The following is a 20,188-nucleotide window of genomic DNA, read 5'->3' on the forward strand; positions in this document are numbered from 1 at the left end:
TTTTATTGGAATGTGTTTTCCCAATTTCATTTTTGTTTCTACTTCCATGTAACATTTAGATGTGTGTAAATTTTGTTTTTTTAAATAGGTCATCACATGTATTCAGGAGACTGCACAGGGGTGATTGTGGTTTGGAACACATATGTCAAAGTTAATGACGTGCAGCATTCAGTTCGCCACTGGAGTGTAAATAAGGTATAAAGTCATTTCATTTCATGTTCTGGGGTTTAATTAAGGAAATTGGGAAGAAAAAAATCGAACCATATGATTTTAAAATAAGATGTCAAGTCGTTCTGTTCCCTCTTTCCAAAGAAATTAAGTTTCTTTGAATTAAGTTTGTCTCAGTCCCTGAAAAGTGAGTTACCATTGATTGATTATCATGTCTTCCTCATAGCTTATTATAATATAGTGACCTAGTGAAAATTTTCTTCATTTTGGCCAGGCTTTACCTTTTTTGAGCCCCAGTTTGCACTGTGCTATTCAGAGATCTGTTATTGAAATTGATGCAAAATGAGCTATATGTGATATTATAGTACCACCTATACATAATAGCTTATATTTTCTGCTATTCATATTCTTTTTTTCTTGACCTGATAACATCACTGAAAAACACTGTGCTCAAGGTTTTGTTAACAGCACTCTCTCTCAAAATTATGTGATCAGAATTAAGTATGAAGGGGTCTATCATTTAATCACAATAATTGTTTCACCTAAAATATACTAAATTGCTAGAAACAAATGAACAATTTCATTTATGAAGTAGAGTGTTTTTAAGATGGCTTGTTTACCAAGCAATTTTGTTGGTGTGTATTTAGTATTTTCTTAGTTTAAAATACAAAGTGAGTCATTAAACCTGAGTTTGTTTTATGTAAATTGATACAGTTTTTGTCTTACATACTGTACCTTTGGGTTTTTTTTTAAATAATTTATTTATATATATATTTTTTTCTACTGTACAGCATGGTGACCCACTTACACATACATGTATACATTCTTTTTTCTCACATTATGTGTTCCATCATAATTGACTAGACAGAGTTCCTAGTGCTACACAGCAGGATCCCATTGCTAATCCATCCCAAAGGCAATATTCTGCATCTATTTACCCCAAGCTCCCAGTCCCTCCCACTCCCTCCCCTTGCCCCCTGGCAAACACAAGTCTATTCTCTAAGTCCATGATTTTCTTTTCTGTGGAAAGGTTCTTTTGTGCCATATATTAGATTCCAGATATAAGTGATATCATATGGTATTTGTCTTTCTCTTTCCGACTTAATTCACTTAGGATGAGAGTCTCTAGTTCCATCCATGTTGCTGCAAATGGCATTATTTTGTTCTTTTTTATGGCTGAGTACTATTCCATTGTGTATATTTACCACATCTTCCTGATCCAATCATCTGTCAGTAGACATTTAGGTTGATTCCATGTTTTGGCTATTGTGAATAGTGCTGCAGTGAACACGTGGGTACATGTGTCTTTTTTAAGTAGAGTTTTGTCTGGATATGTGTCCAAGAGTGAGACTGCTGGGTTGTTTGGTAGTTCTATGTGTAGTTTTCTAAGGTACCTCCATACTGATCTCCATAGTGGTTGTACCAGCTTACATTCCCACCAACAGTGCAGGAGGGGTGTGGAGAAAAGGGAACCCTCATGCTGTACCTTTGTTCTTCAGGGTTTTTTTTGTTCTTCCTAATAGGTTAGAACAATTGTCCTCATTTGAAAAAAAGACACTCTCCATGAAAAATAATTTCATGAACTCTAGTTAAATCTATTGAGTCTATCAGATCTGTTTGAAAACCAGTATAATCTCTTTTTAGTCATTCTCATCTGGTCTGTCAGATCAATGAATGATGACTTGGGATTTGCGCTGTAGGCTAATTTCACGCACTTTGAAAAGAACTTTTTAATTACTTATATACCTGAGGGATTGACAAAGCTCCAAAGGCACCACTTCTAATCATTTGAGTCTACAATAATGGGGTCTATTATTTGTATTAAAAATCATGTATTTATCTCCGTATAGTAACCAAAAGGCCAGCTGTACCTTGGAAATCTGTACCGTCAAAAATAAGAAGTTAGGAAGTGAGCCAGAATGTCTTTTTAGTAGCTTATGCTCTAGGACAGACGGGAGAATGTGGTTTCTGACTTCTCCCGGCAGTGTGGGGATGCCAGGTTGAACTCATCTGTCCCTTAAGATGAAGTGTCCATGTGCTCTTGCATACACTCCTTGATGTAGGACATGGTCTTTAACACTAGGACTTTTTTAGTTTCAGCATGACTATAATAAAGAAAAATATGAGGGAAACAATTCACAGACACTAAAAACACTAAATCTGCCGGCATCTTTCTCAAAATTTATACCCAGCGCTTAACTTGTTATGCAGCCTTGTTTTTGATCGTGCGCATTTGCCTCTGGGTAAGTGCTGCTCCAGTTGCTCAAACCTTCAGCAGTGCATCCCCACTCCAAATTGTTGTAGTTGGGCTCAGTAAAATCTCCATCTGTGGTGTCAGTGTTTGACCTCATTCTCTTCTAAAAAGTAGCTAAAGCAGACTTTAGCATCGGACAGCAGTAGCAGGGGCTCTGCTTCTGATATTAGGATTGCAGCAGTTTGTAGTCCACCTCTGCTGGTGCCAACCCACCTCTGAGGAGGATACCCTCTTGGAGAAGTGAGCAAAAATAATAAAGGGTCCTTGAGGGAGAAGGCTAATTCAGAATTCAGAAAAGTAGACTCTTTTGACTCTTTAGGCTTCAGTCTAAGCAGTTTTGCATTTGCAATTTTTTTCTTTCTTCTGGTCATCCAAACAAGAAGGACCTTTGGAAATTCTTCTTATGCAAGGCTTGTTCAGACAAATCCTTTAGTGTTTATGTCTTTCTGGACCTCATTGGTCAGGCGCCTTCTATAACTGTCTTAAATATCAAACGAACAAACAAACAAGCCTAAAATTACAATCTAAACTGAATGATTTCAGAATATGCTGATAACTTACCTTCTTCAGGGCAAGTGGAAGTAAATGTGTGAAGAAATAATCTGAGACTGAAGTAGAGCTTGAAAGTTAATTCTATACTTACCATCAAATTTATAAAAATTGCAAGGTTTCTTATGATAAACAGAAAATGGGGTGTTAGAAGATGGGTTTGTAGACAGTGCTTCTTGTTTGAGAATAAACTACAAAGACACATACTGATTAAATATGGTATTATGTGACAACCAAAGAGTACATTTTATCAGCTTTATTTTCATCCTTAACCTGAAGTTACTTGGCATAATTTTGCTAACAATTTTAAACATCCTGTTGTCATGTAATTGAAAATAATATCTTAAAATTAAATTGTATATTTAAGGTGGCTTAACCCTGACAAACTATACAGTGGTAATATTTTATAATCTTTTAAAAATCATTTTAGGAAATTAAAGAGAGTGAGTTTAAGGGGATTCCAATAAGCTACCTGGAAGTTCATCCCAATGGAAAACGTTTGTTAATTCATACCAAAGACAGCACTTTGAGAATTATGGATCTCCGAATGTAAGTATATTCCAGTATTTACAGGTTAAGGGCTCAAAGAATAAGTAATGAATTAATTCACATTTATAATATGCAGCCATGGTTCTCAACTAGACAGTTTTGTCCTTCAGAGGACCTCTGGCAGTATCTAGAGACATTTTTGAATGTTTATTCCAATATCCAATCTAGTGGATAGAGACCAAGAGAAACTAAGAATCCTGCTGTGTATAACAACCCCACAATCATTATCTGACCCTAAGTGTGAATAGTTTTGAGACCAAGATGTAGTTAATTGCTTTTTATTTTCACAATTAAAAGAAGAAATTTCTGCCATGGAATGAATATCCTTTATCTTTCTGATATTGGTTTAGGGTAGTATTATGATCTAATATCATGCCTTGAATGAGATACTATATCTTTTGTTACTATATCCTTCTTTTTCTTTTTTGGTTACTATATCCTTCTTTTTCTTTTTTGTTTTCTTTCTAAATAAGGCAGATGAAGGGAAATATCCTTAATGTAAAAGACAGAAGCAGAGTTCTGGGAAAACCAGTGTGGCTTCGGGAGTGCTTCTGTTTTGATGTTAAAAGTTCCTGTAAAACAAATGAGAGAAAGCTGTTTTATTAAATCTCATTATTGTATTGGGAAAGGCAAATGTGGTAATCCATATCCACTTATTCTTCAATTATCTTTGTAGGGCTAACCATTAAGCCCTTCTGTATGTATGTAGAACTGCTCAAAACACTGGCATAGGTGCTGTGGGAGAATGATAAGCAGAATTAGTTCATCAAGAGTTTATGATGTAGTTGTATTACTGCCACAATAACACATTGTGAGGTCTTTGAGGACTGGAATCTGCTTTTTTTTTTTTTTTTTCTTCTATGCATAGTACCCACATCATACCTGGCAGATAGCAAGTACTTAGTATGTATTTTTTTCATGAATATAACTATATAATAAAAGGATTGTATTTTTCGTGGCAACAGTAAAGCTGATAGCTGTAATATAGTCTGCTGTTAAAGGCTCTGTGGAGAGACTGGTCTTGGAGTTCAATCTTGAAGGATGGGTAGAACTTAGACAAGATGGCAGTGTCCTCAGTTTGGTGTTGAACATGAAAAGCCTGGAATAAGTTCAGAGGTGGGATAATAGAGGTTGTGTTCAAGGCAGAATGAGTTAGTCTGCTTGAGCATAAGTTTCTTGCTAAAGAATGCTGATTAGAGATGAGAGGCAGGTTTTAAAAGGCCGAGCCTGCGGAGTTTGGTTGTTCTCTTTTTAAGCAGAATAGTATTCAGCCTATGATCGTGCTTAGGCTCTAGAGGAAAACTGCTTATAGTCAAATTCTGTCTGCACCACCCCTTTCCAGCTGATGAACCTCCCTGTGCCTCTCTTTCCTCATCACTCAAATGGAAGAAATCATAGACCATTCTCAAAAGTTTTTTGGGAATAAACTAGTTTATACATGTAAAGTACTTGAAACATTATGGACATAGCAGAAGTGTTTGACCCAGTAATCTTGGGTTTAAGAATTTACGTTGAAAAAAATAATTATAAAGCAGTGCAAAAAAAAATTTGTATATATACAAGATTGTTCATAGAAATCATATTCATGGTAGGGGAAAGCTAGAAACATATTGTTATGTGGCAATAGAAAATTCCTTAAGATACATTTAGACAATGATTTAACATATGTCTATTAAAATGATAATGCATAATTTTTACTGTCTGACATGGGGGACCAGTATTCATAATTCATTGTTGACTGAAAAAAGCAGGTAACAGAGTAGTATGTGTAATAACATCCTCTTCGTAAGTTTGGGATGATAATAGTACCTACCTGGCATATAATAAGCACTGACACAATGTTAGCTATTATTATTCATAAGTTAAAAAAGCCTGGAAGGTTACATACGGTATTTAATGTTGATTCAATATTTTGTCTAATGTTTTTGCAATAATAAAGTATTCATTTTTTGATTTTAAAAATGTATCACATGGAAAAAATATAAGACTGTAGATTCTATTCATTTTTTAGTTCATTCTGTTCATTTTTTAGTAACCAATTCAAATGCTATTTCCAAGGTAGTCTCTCGCTCCACAGCTAGAAATAATCTTTCTTATCCAAATCTATGAAGTATTCTTTCTGTTCTTCTTTTGTGGTGCTTTCTGCATCCACTTTCTATTTTACATGGATGCATTTCTTCTCTCTCTTGCTAAATTATAAACTCTGAGCTCTGGGACAATCTCGTTATTCTGCATTCATCACCTAATGTATCCTGCATAACAGATTCAACACAAATTGTTAAATGCAAATGAAGTAATTAAGTTTTTCTATCGCCAGTCTTTTAAATGGGTAAGACAGGTTACATCTGTAAAATCTTTTTGGTTTCTAGATTAGCAGCAAGGAAATTTGTAGGTGCAGCAAATTATCGAGAGAAGATTCATAGTACTTTGACACCATGTGGGACTTTTCTCTTTGCTGGAAGTGAGGATGGTGTAGTATATGTTTGGAATCCGGAAACAGGTAAATAATATTCTATTGAAGGTAAAGAAAATTTTTTTGTCTCATATTTGATGAAATATAACAAGTACCATTTTATGGGATACATTTCAAGGAAATTCTAATTTCAGGTTCTCAGTTATGTTTTTCAAAATTAGAAAGCCGATAATGGAATTCAATACAGACTAAATTTATACTATGTTCTTTATTGTTTTGATATCTTCATGGATTTAGAATTTCATATTATAATTCAGAGTTTATTCTTTCCTTGCCCTTAATGAGATACTATTGATCTTAGTATTTAATGAGGACTGTAACACAAAATACAATGTTGTAAACTGAATTTGGAGTATAACTAGGTATACAAATGGTTAAATATTGACAATAACATTATTATCAGAAACAAACATTCCTGTCAGCGTTTTGGATGTCTGAAACTTAATAGCAATTTACCTGAATTACTGTAATTCAATTTTTTTCAACAAAATAAATTATTACATTGGGCAGTTCATCTGTGTTTCCTTCACCTTGCTTTTTAAAAGAAAGGCCAGGAGTTCCCGTCATGGCTCAGCAGAAACGAATCTGACTAACCTCCATGAGGTTGCAGGCTTGATCCCTGGCCTCGCTCAGTGGGTTAAGGATCCAGCATTGCCTCGAGCTCTGGTATAGGTCGCAGATGTGGCTTGGATCCTGTGTCGCCATGGCTCTGGCGCAGGCCAGTGGCTACAGCTCTGATTAGACCCCTAGCCTGGGAACCTCCACATGCCATGGGTGCGGCAGTAGAAAAGACAGAAAGACAAAAAAAAAAAAAAAGAAAGAAAGAAAAGCTAAAACTACATGAACTTTTTTAGCAATAAAAAGAATTTTATGAATTTACTTTAAAATTTTTTTAATGAACAGTATTTGATTTCACCTTTTTTTATTTTCTTCATCTTTCCCTTTAGACATTTTTGACTGGTCAGTTCACTTAGTTTTCTTTCTTTCTTTCTTTTTTTTTTTCCTTCTTACTGTATCAATACATAAGGGTTAAATCTCTTTTCCCCTGCAATCAGTGGAACTGGATTCTGTGTTTTTGACTGATTTTCATAGGTTCCTTAAACTTTTGGCTGTAAGCCTCTTTTAGTCATTAACAATTACATGTATCTCTATAGCGAATGGTACATGAAACAACCTCTAGAAAAACATAGAAAAACTAATTCCCCGCGAACGCTCCCTCAACCAGGGAGTTTCTTCAGTTTCAGTCCTGAAGTCCCTCCCCTAGTTCTCCCTGGAGTTCTCTGTTAGTTGGCATTTGATCAGCTCTGTCAGAGCTCAGAGTCAGGGCTTGCTACTTCCAACTCTTTGTCTTTATTTTGTGCCTTGAAAACCTCAGTGAAGAGGTTGGACTGCAAAATGGAAAACGGAGGGCCAACTGAAGGAAAAATAAAGATAATTATTTAATATAGTGGTTCTCAGATGTTTATGAGCATTTGAGGTTTTCATATAAATAAGGTGAACTTTGTCATCACTTACTACAAAGTGTTTGTAATAAGTTGTGGAATAGTCTCATCATGAGAAGTATCTAGGATGATGCAAATTATCAAATGTCTTTTCTTATGTAGGAGAACAAGTAGCAATGTATTCTGACCTGCCATTCAAGTCACCCATTCGAGACATTTCATATCATCCACTTGAAAATATGGTCGCATTTTGTGCGTTTGGACAGAATGAGCCGATTCTTCTATATATTTATGATTTCCATGGTAAGTCCACTGCTTGATAAATGGAGACTATTTAGAGTAACCTTTACATTTAGACTGAACTAGAAGTTATGAGCTCTGTGAAAACTATCATCCTTTGTATTGTATTTTATTTATTTATTTATTTATTTATTTATTTATTTATTTATTTATTTATTTTTGTCTTTCTGCTATTGCTTGGGCCACTCCCGCAGCATATGGAGGTTCCCAGGCTAGGGGTCTAATCGGAACTGTAGCCACCGGCCTACGCCAGAGCCACAGCAACACGGGATCCGAGCCGCTTCTGCAACCTACACCACAGCTCACGGCAACGCCGGATCGTTAACCCACTGAGCAAGGGCAGGGACCGAACCCGCAACCTCATGGTTCCTAGTCGGATTCATTAACCACTGCGTCATGACAGGAACTCCATCCTTTGTATTTTAACAAAGCTCTCTTGAATATGCTATAAAAACCAGATAGTTTAAATAGATCATATTATTATAACATTTTATTTTTTTCATAAGCACTCGTATTAGGGAATTTAAATACCATCCAAAGTACACATGATGGTTGTGTTCTTATGTTGAAATCACAGAAAGATAGTCATTGCTTTTTTTTTGAAGATCAATTTAAATAAATAAAATTCACCTAAAAATTATTTGGGAATATGTTAACTAAGCTTGAAGGTAAATAACACTTAGGAAGTATGGATCTTCGATGTTTTCACTTGAATGAATTAATTTCTTATTCTGTGTTTTCTTTTTTACTAAAGCACATAGTTTAATTTTGGGAGTTTAAGATAAAAAGAGGCAAAATATCAAGCATCAATGAAAATGAGCTCTAGACTTAGAAATCTAATGTCTTTTCTACATGAAAATTACAGTGTTCTCTCATTTTGGGAAATCATAAGTAAATAAAGACTTTGGACACATTTTCAAGAACAGTATGGCATTCTTAAATTATTTGGATTTATGCTATTTTTTCATGTGTTTCTTTAATTTCTATCCTGAAATTAGGATTTTATTATTCTGCATTGTACTGATGGTACTGAAACTCTCAAAACTGAAATTCCATTTTCTTCATATATTAATTCTTATACAAAAATAAATTATTTTTATTAGTCTCTTTGGCGCATTTAAGATATCGTGTCTTCATTCACTGTTTTTTGCTAAGATGGCTTACAGTGTCGTAAAAGCATAAATTATACATAATATATGTAACATTTCTGTGGAACTTTTTGGACAAAGTGTTATAATTAAGGAAATGTTGGTGGAAAAGCTTATTGGGTTAATACAGAGTGAAGTGATTAATGGTTGTGATAAGTGCTAAGTTGTTAGACAATTAAGTTCTAAAGTTCTTGATCATAGTATGGATTTTATTGTGCCTTCACAGGTGAATTATATTTGAAAATACTGTGTAAAATTGAGATTTATCTTGTTTTTAAGAATTTTATGGAGAAGAAACAATGAATTGCTCTAACACATATTCAGATTTACAGAACACTGTTACTAATGGGAGAATTGTAAAACAACACAATACCCCTTACTGTTTGTTCCAAGTTTAGCAAAAGTAGGCACTGCCTGATTGTAGGAAAAGACAAGTCAATTTCTCAAGTCATCCAATGTCCAAATTTGTTAATTCAGACGTGTATCCTAAAACAGATTTTTGTTTTATCCATTTTAAATCTTCACATAAAGGAGAGAAGCATTATACCTAATTATTTTATCAATGGAACTGTTTTACAGGAAATCAGCACACAGTTATTTCCTCAAACTCTTAAGAATAAGTTTCACAACAGTTTTCATTCCATTTGTAATTTGCTCTTTAGCTTTTGAAATTTTCACTACAATTGAAGTTAAAGTTCCACTCTCATGTTTTTTCTTCAGTTTGTTATTTGTCTCTGAAAGGAGTCCATCATTAGGTTAGCCCAGTAGGGTTTGTCCATTTGGTTTTTAGACAGTGGGCATTTAGACTAAGAAGTCCATTCCAGAAGCATTAAGTGGAAAGAGCCAAGTGTTTCAGGGATTCAAAAACAGTGCTTTTAGGTTCGATTCTGTGTCTTTAGTGACCTTGCACAACCTCTTGCCTTCCTGAGGCTGTTTCCCTATCTAGTAAAGTGTACTACTTCCTGTCCTACCTAAGAGTTATTTGTGAGGATACAGTGATGCAAGGACTGTGAAAGTACTTTCTAAGTTGATAAGCACTATATTAAAACAAACAAAAAAGGAAAAATGGGTTGTCTGCAGGCTCATCCAAACCAGTACACACTTGACTTTATGGGGACTTAATGTTTTTAATATGCTGATAAGCATCTCTGTATGGAATGAAATTGAAAAAAAAGAGTTTTTTTTCCCATTCTTTCACTCTTTCTCTTGGCCAGCCTTTTCTTTTAACTTACTAGATTGTATACCTTTCTAGATCAGTTGTATTAGAAAGTAAATGCATAAAGTTAAGAATATTATGTTATATCCACACTTTTTAATGTAGAGGAGGGATTTCCATGAGTGTTTTAGGAGTTTAAATGTTCAAACAGTACACAAATTAAAATTATTTTGTGCAATATATTTAGAACACCATTTTTGATATTCTAACACATTTACAAACAAAACTCAAAATGTTTCAACACATTTTCCCAACTCTTCACTGCCTATTTTTAAAAAGATACAGCTTAGGAAAAAGTTATATAACCTCAAGCAATCCAAGATTTAGCACAGTTCTTGTGAATGGGGTATAACCATGAAAAAATGAAAACTTGTTTCACACTCTAAAGTATTTTACTCATTAAATACAGACTTATGAAGTCCGTCTTTACATTTTTTATTGAAAATGATAACACTCATTACCGACCTAATATAGCTTTGCCTTATATTTTATTTTTTAACATAGGACTATTTTGCCCAAACTTTCTCATCTGAAAATAAAGTTTACATGTAGTTTTACATAAATGTTTTTAATAGTATGAAATTTATATGATTTTTTAAGTAGTATTTATCAGAGCTGCTGATACATTTAGGCAATTTTCAAGGAAAATGGAGCAAGCTCATTTTTTTTTATCAGTTAAATAAGCTATGAATGAGACCACAATGGTAGCTAAATGTATCATCCATCTTTCAGTTCTAGCAAAATCTGTGAAGAGTCAGCAAGCGTCTTTCCCTGTTAAGCATATGTTCAGGTTGTGGTCTTGTGAGTCTTTCATTCTACTGACTTTTTGCTTTTTTTGGTAAGAAATACGATTTTTACTTTCAGAAGGCAGTTTTATTTGCCTGATGTTGAAAGGGTTAATCATCTAGTAATACGAAATTTAGTCACACAGTACCACAGATAATGTACTTTTAGGATTCCCATAATAACAAAGTACTAGTCAGAGAAACGGCTTCTACTGAATTAAATTTATGAAGCTAGTCTTTAGCAATTAATGTTCTGTTATTAATCAGTATTTGTCTACATCAGTCTCTAGGATCCTGTTCTACATTTAATAATAATCATGCCTAATACTTACAAAGCATTTTCCATGTTCCTGGTACTGTTTTAAGCACTTTTCCTACATTTAAAGTTTTTGCAATAATCCTATGAAATCGGTATTATAATTATCCCCATTTTATGGGAGCCAGAATTTGGATCCATACAGTCTGTACTTGGACTCTACATTCTTATTTGCTACACTAAGTTACTGCCTTTTTAGATTTCCTGAAATACTAGTTTTTGATTGTCTAATATGCAAACCTTTTTTTTTCTACAAAACCACTTACTCAGCCTCTCTGTGGAATATGTGATTTCTTTGTATTATCCTTACTTCATCAGAAATGGAGGCTGATTTGTCTTTTTATTACTGGTGCCTGGTTTGAATATTGACACATAATAAGTATATGTGTAGTATTTTAAGTAGGGTTAGGTCTTAGTTTGTGAAGTTCTCGGCATTATTTGATAATCCCAGGTAATGAGCCTAATTTTTCACTAGGTGGCAGTAGCTCCTCTGACTCAATATTAACTCTGGAGGTCTTTTCATAGTATCTTAACCAAAATAAATCTTCCTTGAGCATCTGTGGTGTGTGAAGTTGAACAGGACTGTGAAACCCAGGAATCAGAACCATGTTCTTTTCCAATCTTCGTGCTTCCTAAACAGTTGATTAAACCTGTGGAAGAGTTTTAGTTAAACTGAAACGAATCTACCATTGACACTAAACTTGACTTTATTTATAGATTTCAAATTCATTAATGATCACCGGCACTGCCATTGTTGATAGCCTTAGTTTTCACATTATGACATGCTTTATCAGAGGTCAGAGCAATATATACTGCTACATTCCTATAAAAATTTTGTTGTATAACTTGTTCAGTTATAAAAAGCCCATGGTGTTTATAAGACCCTGTGTCTAACATACTACCTGCTATGTTACTGATGTGCAATAAATACTTGAAATAAGAATTTAAAATCCCATAGAATATCATTTTTCTCTTACACTTTGTAGAAATCTAGAATGAAAGGCATGATCAGTTAATAAATTTGGGGCTAATAATGATAGTGGTGGTAGTAGTAGTAGCTAACATCAGGCATTTATGCTATCAAGTATATATTTATTTATTTATGTATGTATTTATTTAGTAAGTATCCCCTACTCTCATATACATTTTATATACATTATCTCATATAGTCCTCTCAGATCCCCACAAAGTGAATGCCATTATTATCTTCATGTTGCAGATGGTAAAACTGAGGCACAGAGAGAATGAAGTAATTTGCTTGAGACATACAATTGGTAAACTGATTATCGGGCTGTCTGACTTCAAAGCTCATGCTTTTAAACATTAAACTGTCACAGCTACTTAATTTAGTCTTTGTATTTCCTAGTTCATGAAGTAACTTAATTCAAGAAGGTAGCCAAATATACCTGTGGTGAAATGTAGTGTTTGCTTTCAATTTTAATCTTTAGGAAGACCTTTTATTAAAAGAACTTTGATTATCTAATATCATCATTAATTGTTCACTCCTTTACAAGTGTTGGGGTAATTTTAATGCATCAAACCATTATATTCTCATATAGTCCAAAAATGAATTCTCTTTATTATGTAGTATTAAGTTTTAATGTAACTGCTTTTACAATATGTTTGCAATAAGGTAATGTTTAGTTGAAATAAATTTAACATCTATAGCTGTATATATAATTTAATGGTGTTCTTGAAGTACTCACCGTGAATGATTCAGAAGTAAGCTCAGATATTATAATCCTCACACTCGAATAAGATTATGCAATACCATTTATAACCAATTGTAGGTCAAAGTTTTAGATATCTATAGCTAGCCTGGTAGGAAATATTAGGAGTTCAAGATGCCAAATTTTAAGATATACTGAAACTGCCTATTTCTTGGTCCTGTCCTGAAGCATCTCTTTTAGTATTCCACCCCTGATGGATACTCTGATTCAGAGCATATGGAGAACATAGTCAGTTTAATGGCTGTGAGAACAAACAAGAATCCTGAATTCATCATCCAGGCATTTTCTTATGCTTATATTGGTGCTTTTTAAAGTGCTCCCAAGAAGAAAGACTGGTACTGTTCAAAATAGACAGCAGCATGGTGGGAAAGACTGAAGTAGGAGTTAGAGCATTTGGGTCTAGACAAAGTGTCATCACTTTCAGTCTTACACTGATCAAAATGTAGCATTTCTACATCTGTTTTTCCACCTGAAAAATTAAAATAAACCTATTCTATTTTATCTCAGTGTTTTATCAAAGGGTAAAATGTAACTATAAAGCGAGGCATGAGCACAGATAGATGAACCAGACTGCAGCAGGGAAATCCTAGCCATTTTCTGTAGCACAGTACATGTCCCACACCTTCAGTTGAATAGCATGCTGTGTGGTAATTGATTGATAATGGAAAAGGAAATCAACAAAAGTGCAGTCCGTGTACTTCAGGGGATATGGAGATAATGTACCATATTTTGATGTTCAACTAACAGATTTTCCAAACGATGGTAGACTCTCTCGTGTTGGGTTGGCTTTGAGACATAATAAATCTTTTACACTTTCTTGGACAGCTTTTTGAACAGTTTTATTTGTGACACTTATAAGTTCCCCTTGATGTATAAACCATATCAAGGAAATATAAAATTATTAACAGCCCCTGAAACACACTCAAGCTATTAGAATTGAAGTATTACTCAATACAACTTTTTTGGTCTGAGACAATTTCTTAAGATTAGCTGAAGCAGGAACAAGTCAGGCCCAGTAAAATACAGTAAAAAATTATAAGCCCTTGAACATTCTTGTCTTAGTTTGGACTGCTGTAACAAAATACCGGAGACTAGATGACTTGTAAACAACAGAAATGTACTTCTAACAGTTCTGAAGATTGGGAAGTCCAGGATCAAGGCATTGATGGATTCTGGTTTATAGACAGCATCTTTTAAGCTGTCACCTCACATGGTGAAAGAGGCAAGGGAGCTCTGTGGGGCCTCTTAGAGGGTGCCAACATTCACAAGGGCCCACCCTCATGACCTGATCACCTCCCAGTGGCCCCACCTTCTAATACTGTCACCTTGGAGGTTGGGGTTTCAACATAGAAATTTTAGGGGAACACACCATTCAGACCACAGAAGTTCTCTTCACGTAGCAGAGGTTGGAGGAAGAGGAGCAGGACACTGCATAACTGCTGTTTGCTGGGAAATACAATAGACCTACCAGCTGATAGCAATCATATTATAAATTACAAATATTTATAAGTAAATTAGGCACCCAGTAAGATAACTGTACACACTAACAGGGCTATGTGTAATAACAGGTCTTGACCAAAGGAATCCATTGTTGAACCCAGAAGAAGTATTAGTGTTAATATAGTGGAAGAGAAAAAAACATGCTGCTTTTTAGCTGTACTTTACTATGAAGTCAATAGCCCAAGTACCCATGGGTCTCAATAATAACAAGCCTTGTATTCTCTTCAAAACGCAAAGAGCACAGGATTAGAATATCTTATTTCCTCCTTTCTTCCTCCTATAAAGATAAAAATCTCCTGAGAAAACCACATTATTTTTTATAATTGTTTAAGGCTGGAGCATACACAAAAGCACTGAATTTATCATATAAATCAAAAAAGAGTGTCAGTTATGAAAACTTTTTAAGAATTTTTTAATTGTATAAAATCTAGAATCCCCAGTTATAGGTGATGGTAGGTGAATTTAGAATTATTTTAACAGCCATAACATTCCTTTAATGGAGTTGCCACCTCTCTGATCTCAGCACCTTGTCCACTGCTCTGCTATACCGCTTAGCACATAGCAATTTCTTGTTGACCTTCAAAAAGTCAGACCCCAGGATGGGGCCAGTGTCTTTGTCTTCCCAGAGTCTACTCTAGGGCATGCCTCAGGGTCATGGAAACATAGGGATGGGACTATTAAAATTGTGAGTTTTAAACATATCAGGTTGGGTTAGGGCTAAGTTTTAAACATACAGAGTTAAATTAGCACAAAGCAGAGAAAATGACAAAGTAAAGAAATACAGTTACTTAATTGCAGCCTCATACTCTTAACCATGGCCTATATAAAAATGTTTTAGAAACCCATGAAATATTGCAAGCATAGAGCTTGGCAGAATTTCAGAAATCATCTTTTGTAACCTGTTTTACAGAGAAATAATTTATATAGTCTTAAATAGAGATTTGTGGTACATGAGGGAAAGGAAGAATGCAAGAACTTGTAAGCAGCTTCTGTTGGTGGTATCTGAGGAACTAGGTCTTTATGGATATTTCTGCAGATTTTGTAAATGGCTGTCTTTACAGAACTAGAAGTGCTAAAGATTATAAGGTAGGGTGTTAATTTGACTCCCTGAAATCCAGTTGGATGGCTTTTGTATAGAAAATTCCCTTCAGACAGCAGAAACAAGTATTCGTAATTGTTTGGGCTTTATTTTTGTGATCTGCTTCCATTTAGGCCATTTTAATCCTTTCTGAAAGATACCTTAATGCTTGGGAAAAATAAAGAAATATATAAATAACTTAAGTAATGCCTTTTGTTATTTTTTTGCTAGTTAAAAAAATTCCTTTTTTTAAAAAAGGAAACTAATACCTATTTAACATAACACAATACTTAGAAAATACAGTTTGGCAAAAAGAATAAAATAAATACCAAAATCCTACTTTCCTGTATAACCATTGCTTATTCTATCAGTGTATATGCTTCTATGCATACTTACTCACTTGAAACTCGAAGTGAAATCATGGTTGGCTAATATGTATCTGGCAAGTACAGAAATAATGGGAGTCAGAAACTGCTATTAAATAGTTAAGCCCAGTTTTATTTTCCATTCAACATAGCAAAAGCAATGAAATGTTAACAGGACAATTTGGTGGAGCTCCCCTGTGGCTCAGCAGTAATGATCCAAACTAGTATCCATGAGGATTCGGGTTCGATCCCTGGCCTTGCTCAGTGGGTTAAGGATCCAGCATTGCTGTGAGCTGTAGTGTAGGCCTCAGACCTAGCTTGGAACTGGCGTGGAATTGGCATGGCTGTGGCTGTGGCGTAGGCCAGCAGCTACAGCTCCAATTGACTCCTAGCCTGGAAATTTCCATATGCCACTGGTGCAGCCCTACAAAATAATAATGAATAATAATAATAATAATAATTTTGAAAAGCAAATAAGGCAAAGATTATAGAACATGATTTTGATGTGTTGAGTCTTTTATCTCTGACCCATCTATTCATGTGTAAAACTCCAGTCCATTGAGCACTTTTCTTTTATAGCTTCACAGTTTCTTTTTGTTCTTTAAACAATTTTGTATTTGAGGTAAATAAATGTCATGAGTTTTATGAAAAGAAGTCCAAACCATATACTGAAAACAGCAGTCAAACCCACCAAAAATCTAAGTGTAGAAACAGCTATACTTGCATCTGAGAACAATGGTTAGCACTGAGGAATGGGCATCTCTGCAAGGGAGGATTGTAAGCAGTTCCTCTCCCTCAGGTATGTCCCCTAGATCTTACCACCATCAAGGTCTGTAGGGAGAGAGCGCCAGTTATCACTGAGCTACTCTCACTTAAAACATGTAAATGAAGTAGTACATGATGTAAAGATCAGAGACCTCAAACTTTTTACAGGTGTTGTCTCAAATTCATGCTTCATGAAACCAAGGTTGATAACTACAAAGCGAAAAGGATCTTCCTTTTGTATATTCATTATTTCGCCTTACAAGCTTTTTTCTTCCAATTCATAATTGGAGCGAATTTCCATCATGGTAATTAAATATCTGTATATAATTTTAGTGGCTGAATTCTCTTTCATTAAGTGAATGCACTATAATTTATTTAAATAACTATTTTTTGCACAATCCCACTGTTACATCTTTTTAATGGTTTAGACAATACTTCAGTACACACCTGGCTGCCTTTACTCAGTTTGTTCCTTGAGAAAAACGAAATGGTTTTTACACCAAGTTAGTTGAACGGGAAATAGAAAAAGCATCACTAATTTGCCTGTGTCCCCTTATTTCTTCTTTAATTATTAGTGAGGGTAAATATATAGTTCTTCTTTTGTGATTTTTTTCTTAATGGTCATTTGCCCCTTTTTCTGTTGGATTATTCATTCTTAATTGATTTTATCTGAATACTAAGCCCTTCTATCGCTTTTTTTGTGAGAGGTTTTATTGAGGTATAATTAACGTTCAATAAACTGTTTATACTTTAAATGCACACTCTGGTAAGTGTAGACTTATTTATATACATGTGATACTGTCACCTCAACCAGAGTAACAGGCATATCCCTCATCCCCCAAAGTTACTTTGTGCTCCTTGGTCATTCTGCCCTGCCTCCCCGCTCCACCAGGCAAACACTATGATTTAATTTGCATTTTCTAGAATTATGTAAGTGAAATAGTGTATATCATGTATTGTTTTCTGTCTTTCACTCATAACTACTTTGAAGTCCATCTGTTTTAGAGTTTATCGGTTGTTTTTATTTCTGGGTATTTTATTGTGTCGTATATCACAGCTTGTTTTTCCATTCACCCGCTGATAGGCATTTGGGTTTTATCCAGTATTTAGCTCTTACAAATAAAGATGCTATGACTATTCATCTACAAGTGTTTGTATAAACATATGCTTTTCCCCTTAAATAAATTCCTCAGAGTAGAAGGGCTGGCTCTCATTGCAGACATATGTTTAATGTCTTAAGCTGTCAAACTGTTCTCTGAAGTGGTTGCACTGTTTAACCTTCCTACCAGCAGTGCATGTTTCAGTATCTCCATACCTTTGCTAAATTTTATATGGGCATTCATTTTAATTTTAGCCACTGTAATAGGTATGCAGTGCTATTTCCTCATGGTTTTAATTTGCTTGTCCTTAATGACTAATAATGTTGAGTACCTTTTCATGTGCTTATTTACTGTCCATATGTCTTATTCAGATCTATTGCCCATGTCTAAAATTGGCTTTTTTGTTTTCTGATTATTAAATTTTGAGAGTTATGTTTCCTACATATAAGTGACACTCTATCAGATGTATGATTTGCCAGTATTTCTCCCAGTCTTTGACTTTTCTTCATGAGGAATAGACATTTGAAATTTTTATGAAGTCCAGTTTATTAATTTTTTCTTTTATGGATTTTAAGGTTACATAATTATATAATCAATGAAATGCTATTTTAAATGATCACTTTCTATTTTTTTCCTCCTTTGTACTTATAAACAGGCATTTAAAGTTTTTCAGATTCATTTATTTTAAGTGATCAAAGGAGATAACGTATGTGAAAGCATCCTAAAAATCGTAAAGTACGATACAGATACTGTTGCCCTCATCATCATCATTGTATAAATATTTACCCTTTGGAGTCCCCATTGTGGCATAGCGGAAACAAATCCAACTAGTATTCATGAGGATGCGGGTTTGATCCCTGGCCTCGCTGAGTGGGTAGGGGATCTGGCATTGCCGTGAGCTTGGTGTAGGTCACAGATGCTGCTCAAATTTGGCATTGCTGTGGCTGTGGTGCAGGCCAGCAGCTACAGCTCCAATTTGACCCCTAACCTGGGAACTTCCATATGCCACAGGTGTGGCCCTTAAAAGCAGAAAAAAAAAAAAAGTTCACCCTTTGAGCCATCTCTGCCATCTATTCCACTCTAGGAAATTCAAAGAAAGAATTCTTAAAAAATGAATTACGAAAGTATTTATTCACACATGGTCTGTGATGAGGGAAAAGAAAAAACACTATAAATATTTAGCAGTAGAATACATAAATAAATTATGGTGCTTCCTTAGATAAGATATTGTAAAGCATTTATAACTGATAATTACATAGTTGTAGAAAATGAAAAATTTACGTTTAAATTGAAAAACTATTGTGCTTACACTATGATGTTTTACATAAAATGTGCATGTGTGTAACAAGAGAGGTATAGGAGTATGAAAACAGTTATTTTAAGGGGATGGATTTATGAATAATTATTATTTTTAAATTCTTCTTAATTCTATTATACTGTGCCTTCAATTTTTTATACGTTTTCTGTATATATCTCTTTAAACTTTGGGTCCCATCCCAATTTGTTATGTTTCCTATACCAAGCTACTGCATGGCTTTTAAGACTAAATTATACTACCTGACATGAAGTTATCTGTGAAATTATTACATTTCCTTCTTTGTTGTTTACAGTATTTAATAATTCTACTTTTTGTTAGTCACGTATTATTATCATCCAGTATTTAAAATGTATTATGCACTTTTTGATCATTCATTTAATGCTGCAATTTCATGGCTTAATTATTTCATTATGCTTTTGCTGTGATGATTTGAACTAATTATGGACTAATTTTTCCCAGTTGCCCAGCAGGAGGCTGAAATGTTCAAACGCTACAATGGAACATTTCCATTACCTGGAATACACCAAAGTCAAGATGCTTTATGCACCTGCCCTAAACTGCCTCATCAAGGCTCTTTTCAGATTGATGATTACGTCCCCACTGAAAATTCTTCAATGAAAATGCAGCAAGTGAAACAGAGGCTTGATTCTGTCACAGTATGTTTAATTATTTTATGCAGTTAAGAAGTTGGAAATTTTAAAACCATTTTGATTCGGTTTTAATGCTACTCCAATACCTATTTGTTGAATGGAGTAGTTACTTAAAACTAGACCTTCTTAGACTTTTATAGTTCATTTCTGGTACTTGTTTTAAAATTGCTAATAACCGCAGTATGTAAACAGAACTTAGTATAATCTATTATGCTGTCTTGAGTTGATATATCTGTAAAGATCAGCCCAGGACTTCTATTTTGAAATATGTATGTACATGTGTATGTGTCTACATGTATACAACATGCAGAAACACACATAGCAAATACCAACATGGGGAAATATTTACATGAAATTTATAAAAGGAACCACCTTCTTAATAGGCGAGAACTAAATAATAAAGAAAATAGACTTCCACAAAGAAATGGATAAAAGAAACATGTACTTCTACAAGGAGTATGTACAATTGTTTCATAAGCATA

The 20,188-nt window shown here is 34.4% G+C and overlaps 1 protein-coding gene across 21 annotated transcripts in view; it reads left to right on the forward strand.

The window, feature by feature from the left end:
• Positions 1-20,188, forward strand: part of AHI1 (Abelson helper integration site 1) — a 190,875-nt gene that overhangs the window by 54,479 nt on the left and 116,208 nt on the right. For all 21 annotated transcript variants that reach the window (XR_007133516.1, XR_007133517.1, XR_007133515.1 and 18 more), the window contains 5 exons: positions 89-195; positions 3,402-3,520; positions 5,890-6,020; positions 7,598-7,738; positions 19,516-19,712. Coding sequence is in view for 18 of the 21 variants with exons in the window: in XM_047770131.1 (XP_047626087.1) it covers positions 89-195; positions 3,402-3,520; positions 5,890-6,020; positions 7,598-7,738; positions 19,516-19,712 (695 nt within the window). In the remaining 3 variants the exon portion in view is untranslated. The remainder of the gene's footprint in view (positions 1-88; positions 196-3,401; positions 3,521-5,889; positions 6,021-7,597; positions 7,739-19,515; positions 19,713-20,188) is intronic.

The sequence above is a fragment of the Phacochoerus africanus genome, chromosome 2 (assembly GCF_016906955.1).
Source record: "Phacochoerus africanus isolate WHEZ1 chromosome 2, ROS_Pafr_v1, whole genome shotgun sequence".
NCBI lineage: Eukaryota > Metazoa > Chordata > Mammalia > Artiodactyla > Suidae > Phacochoerus > Phacochoerus africanus.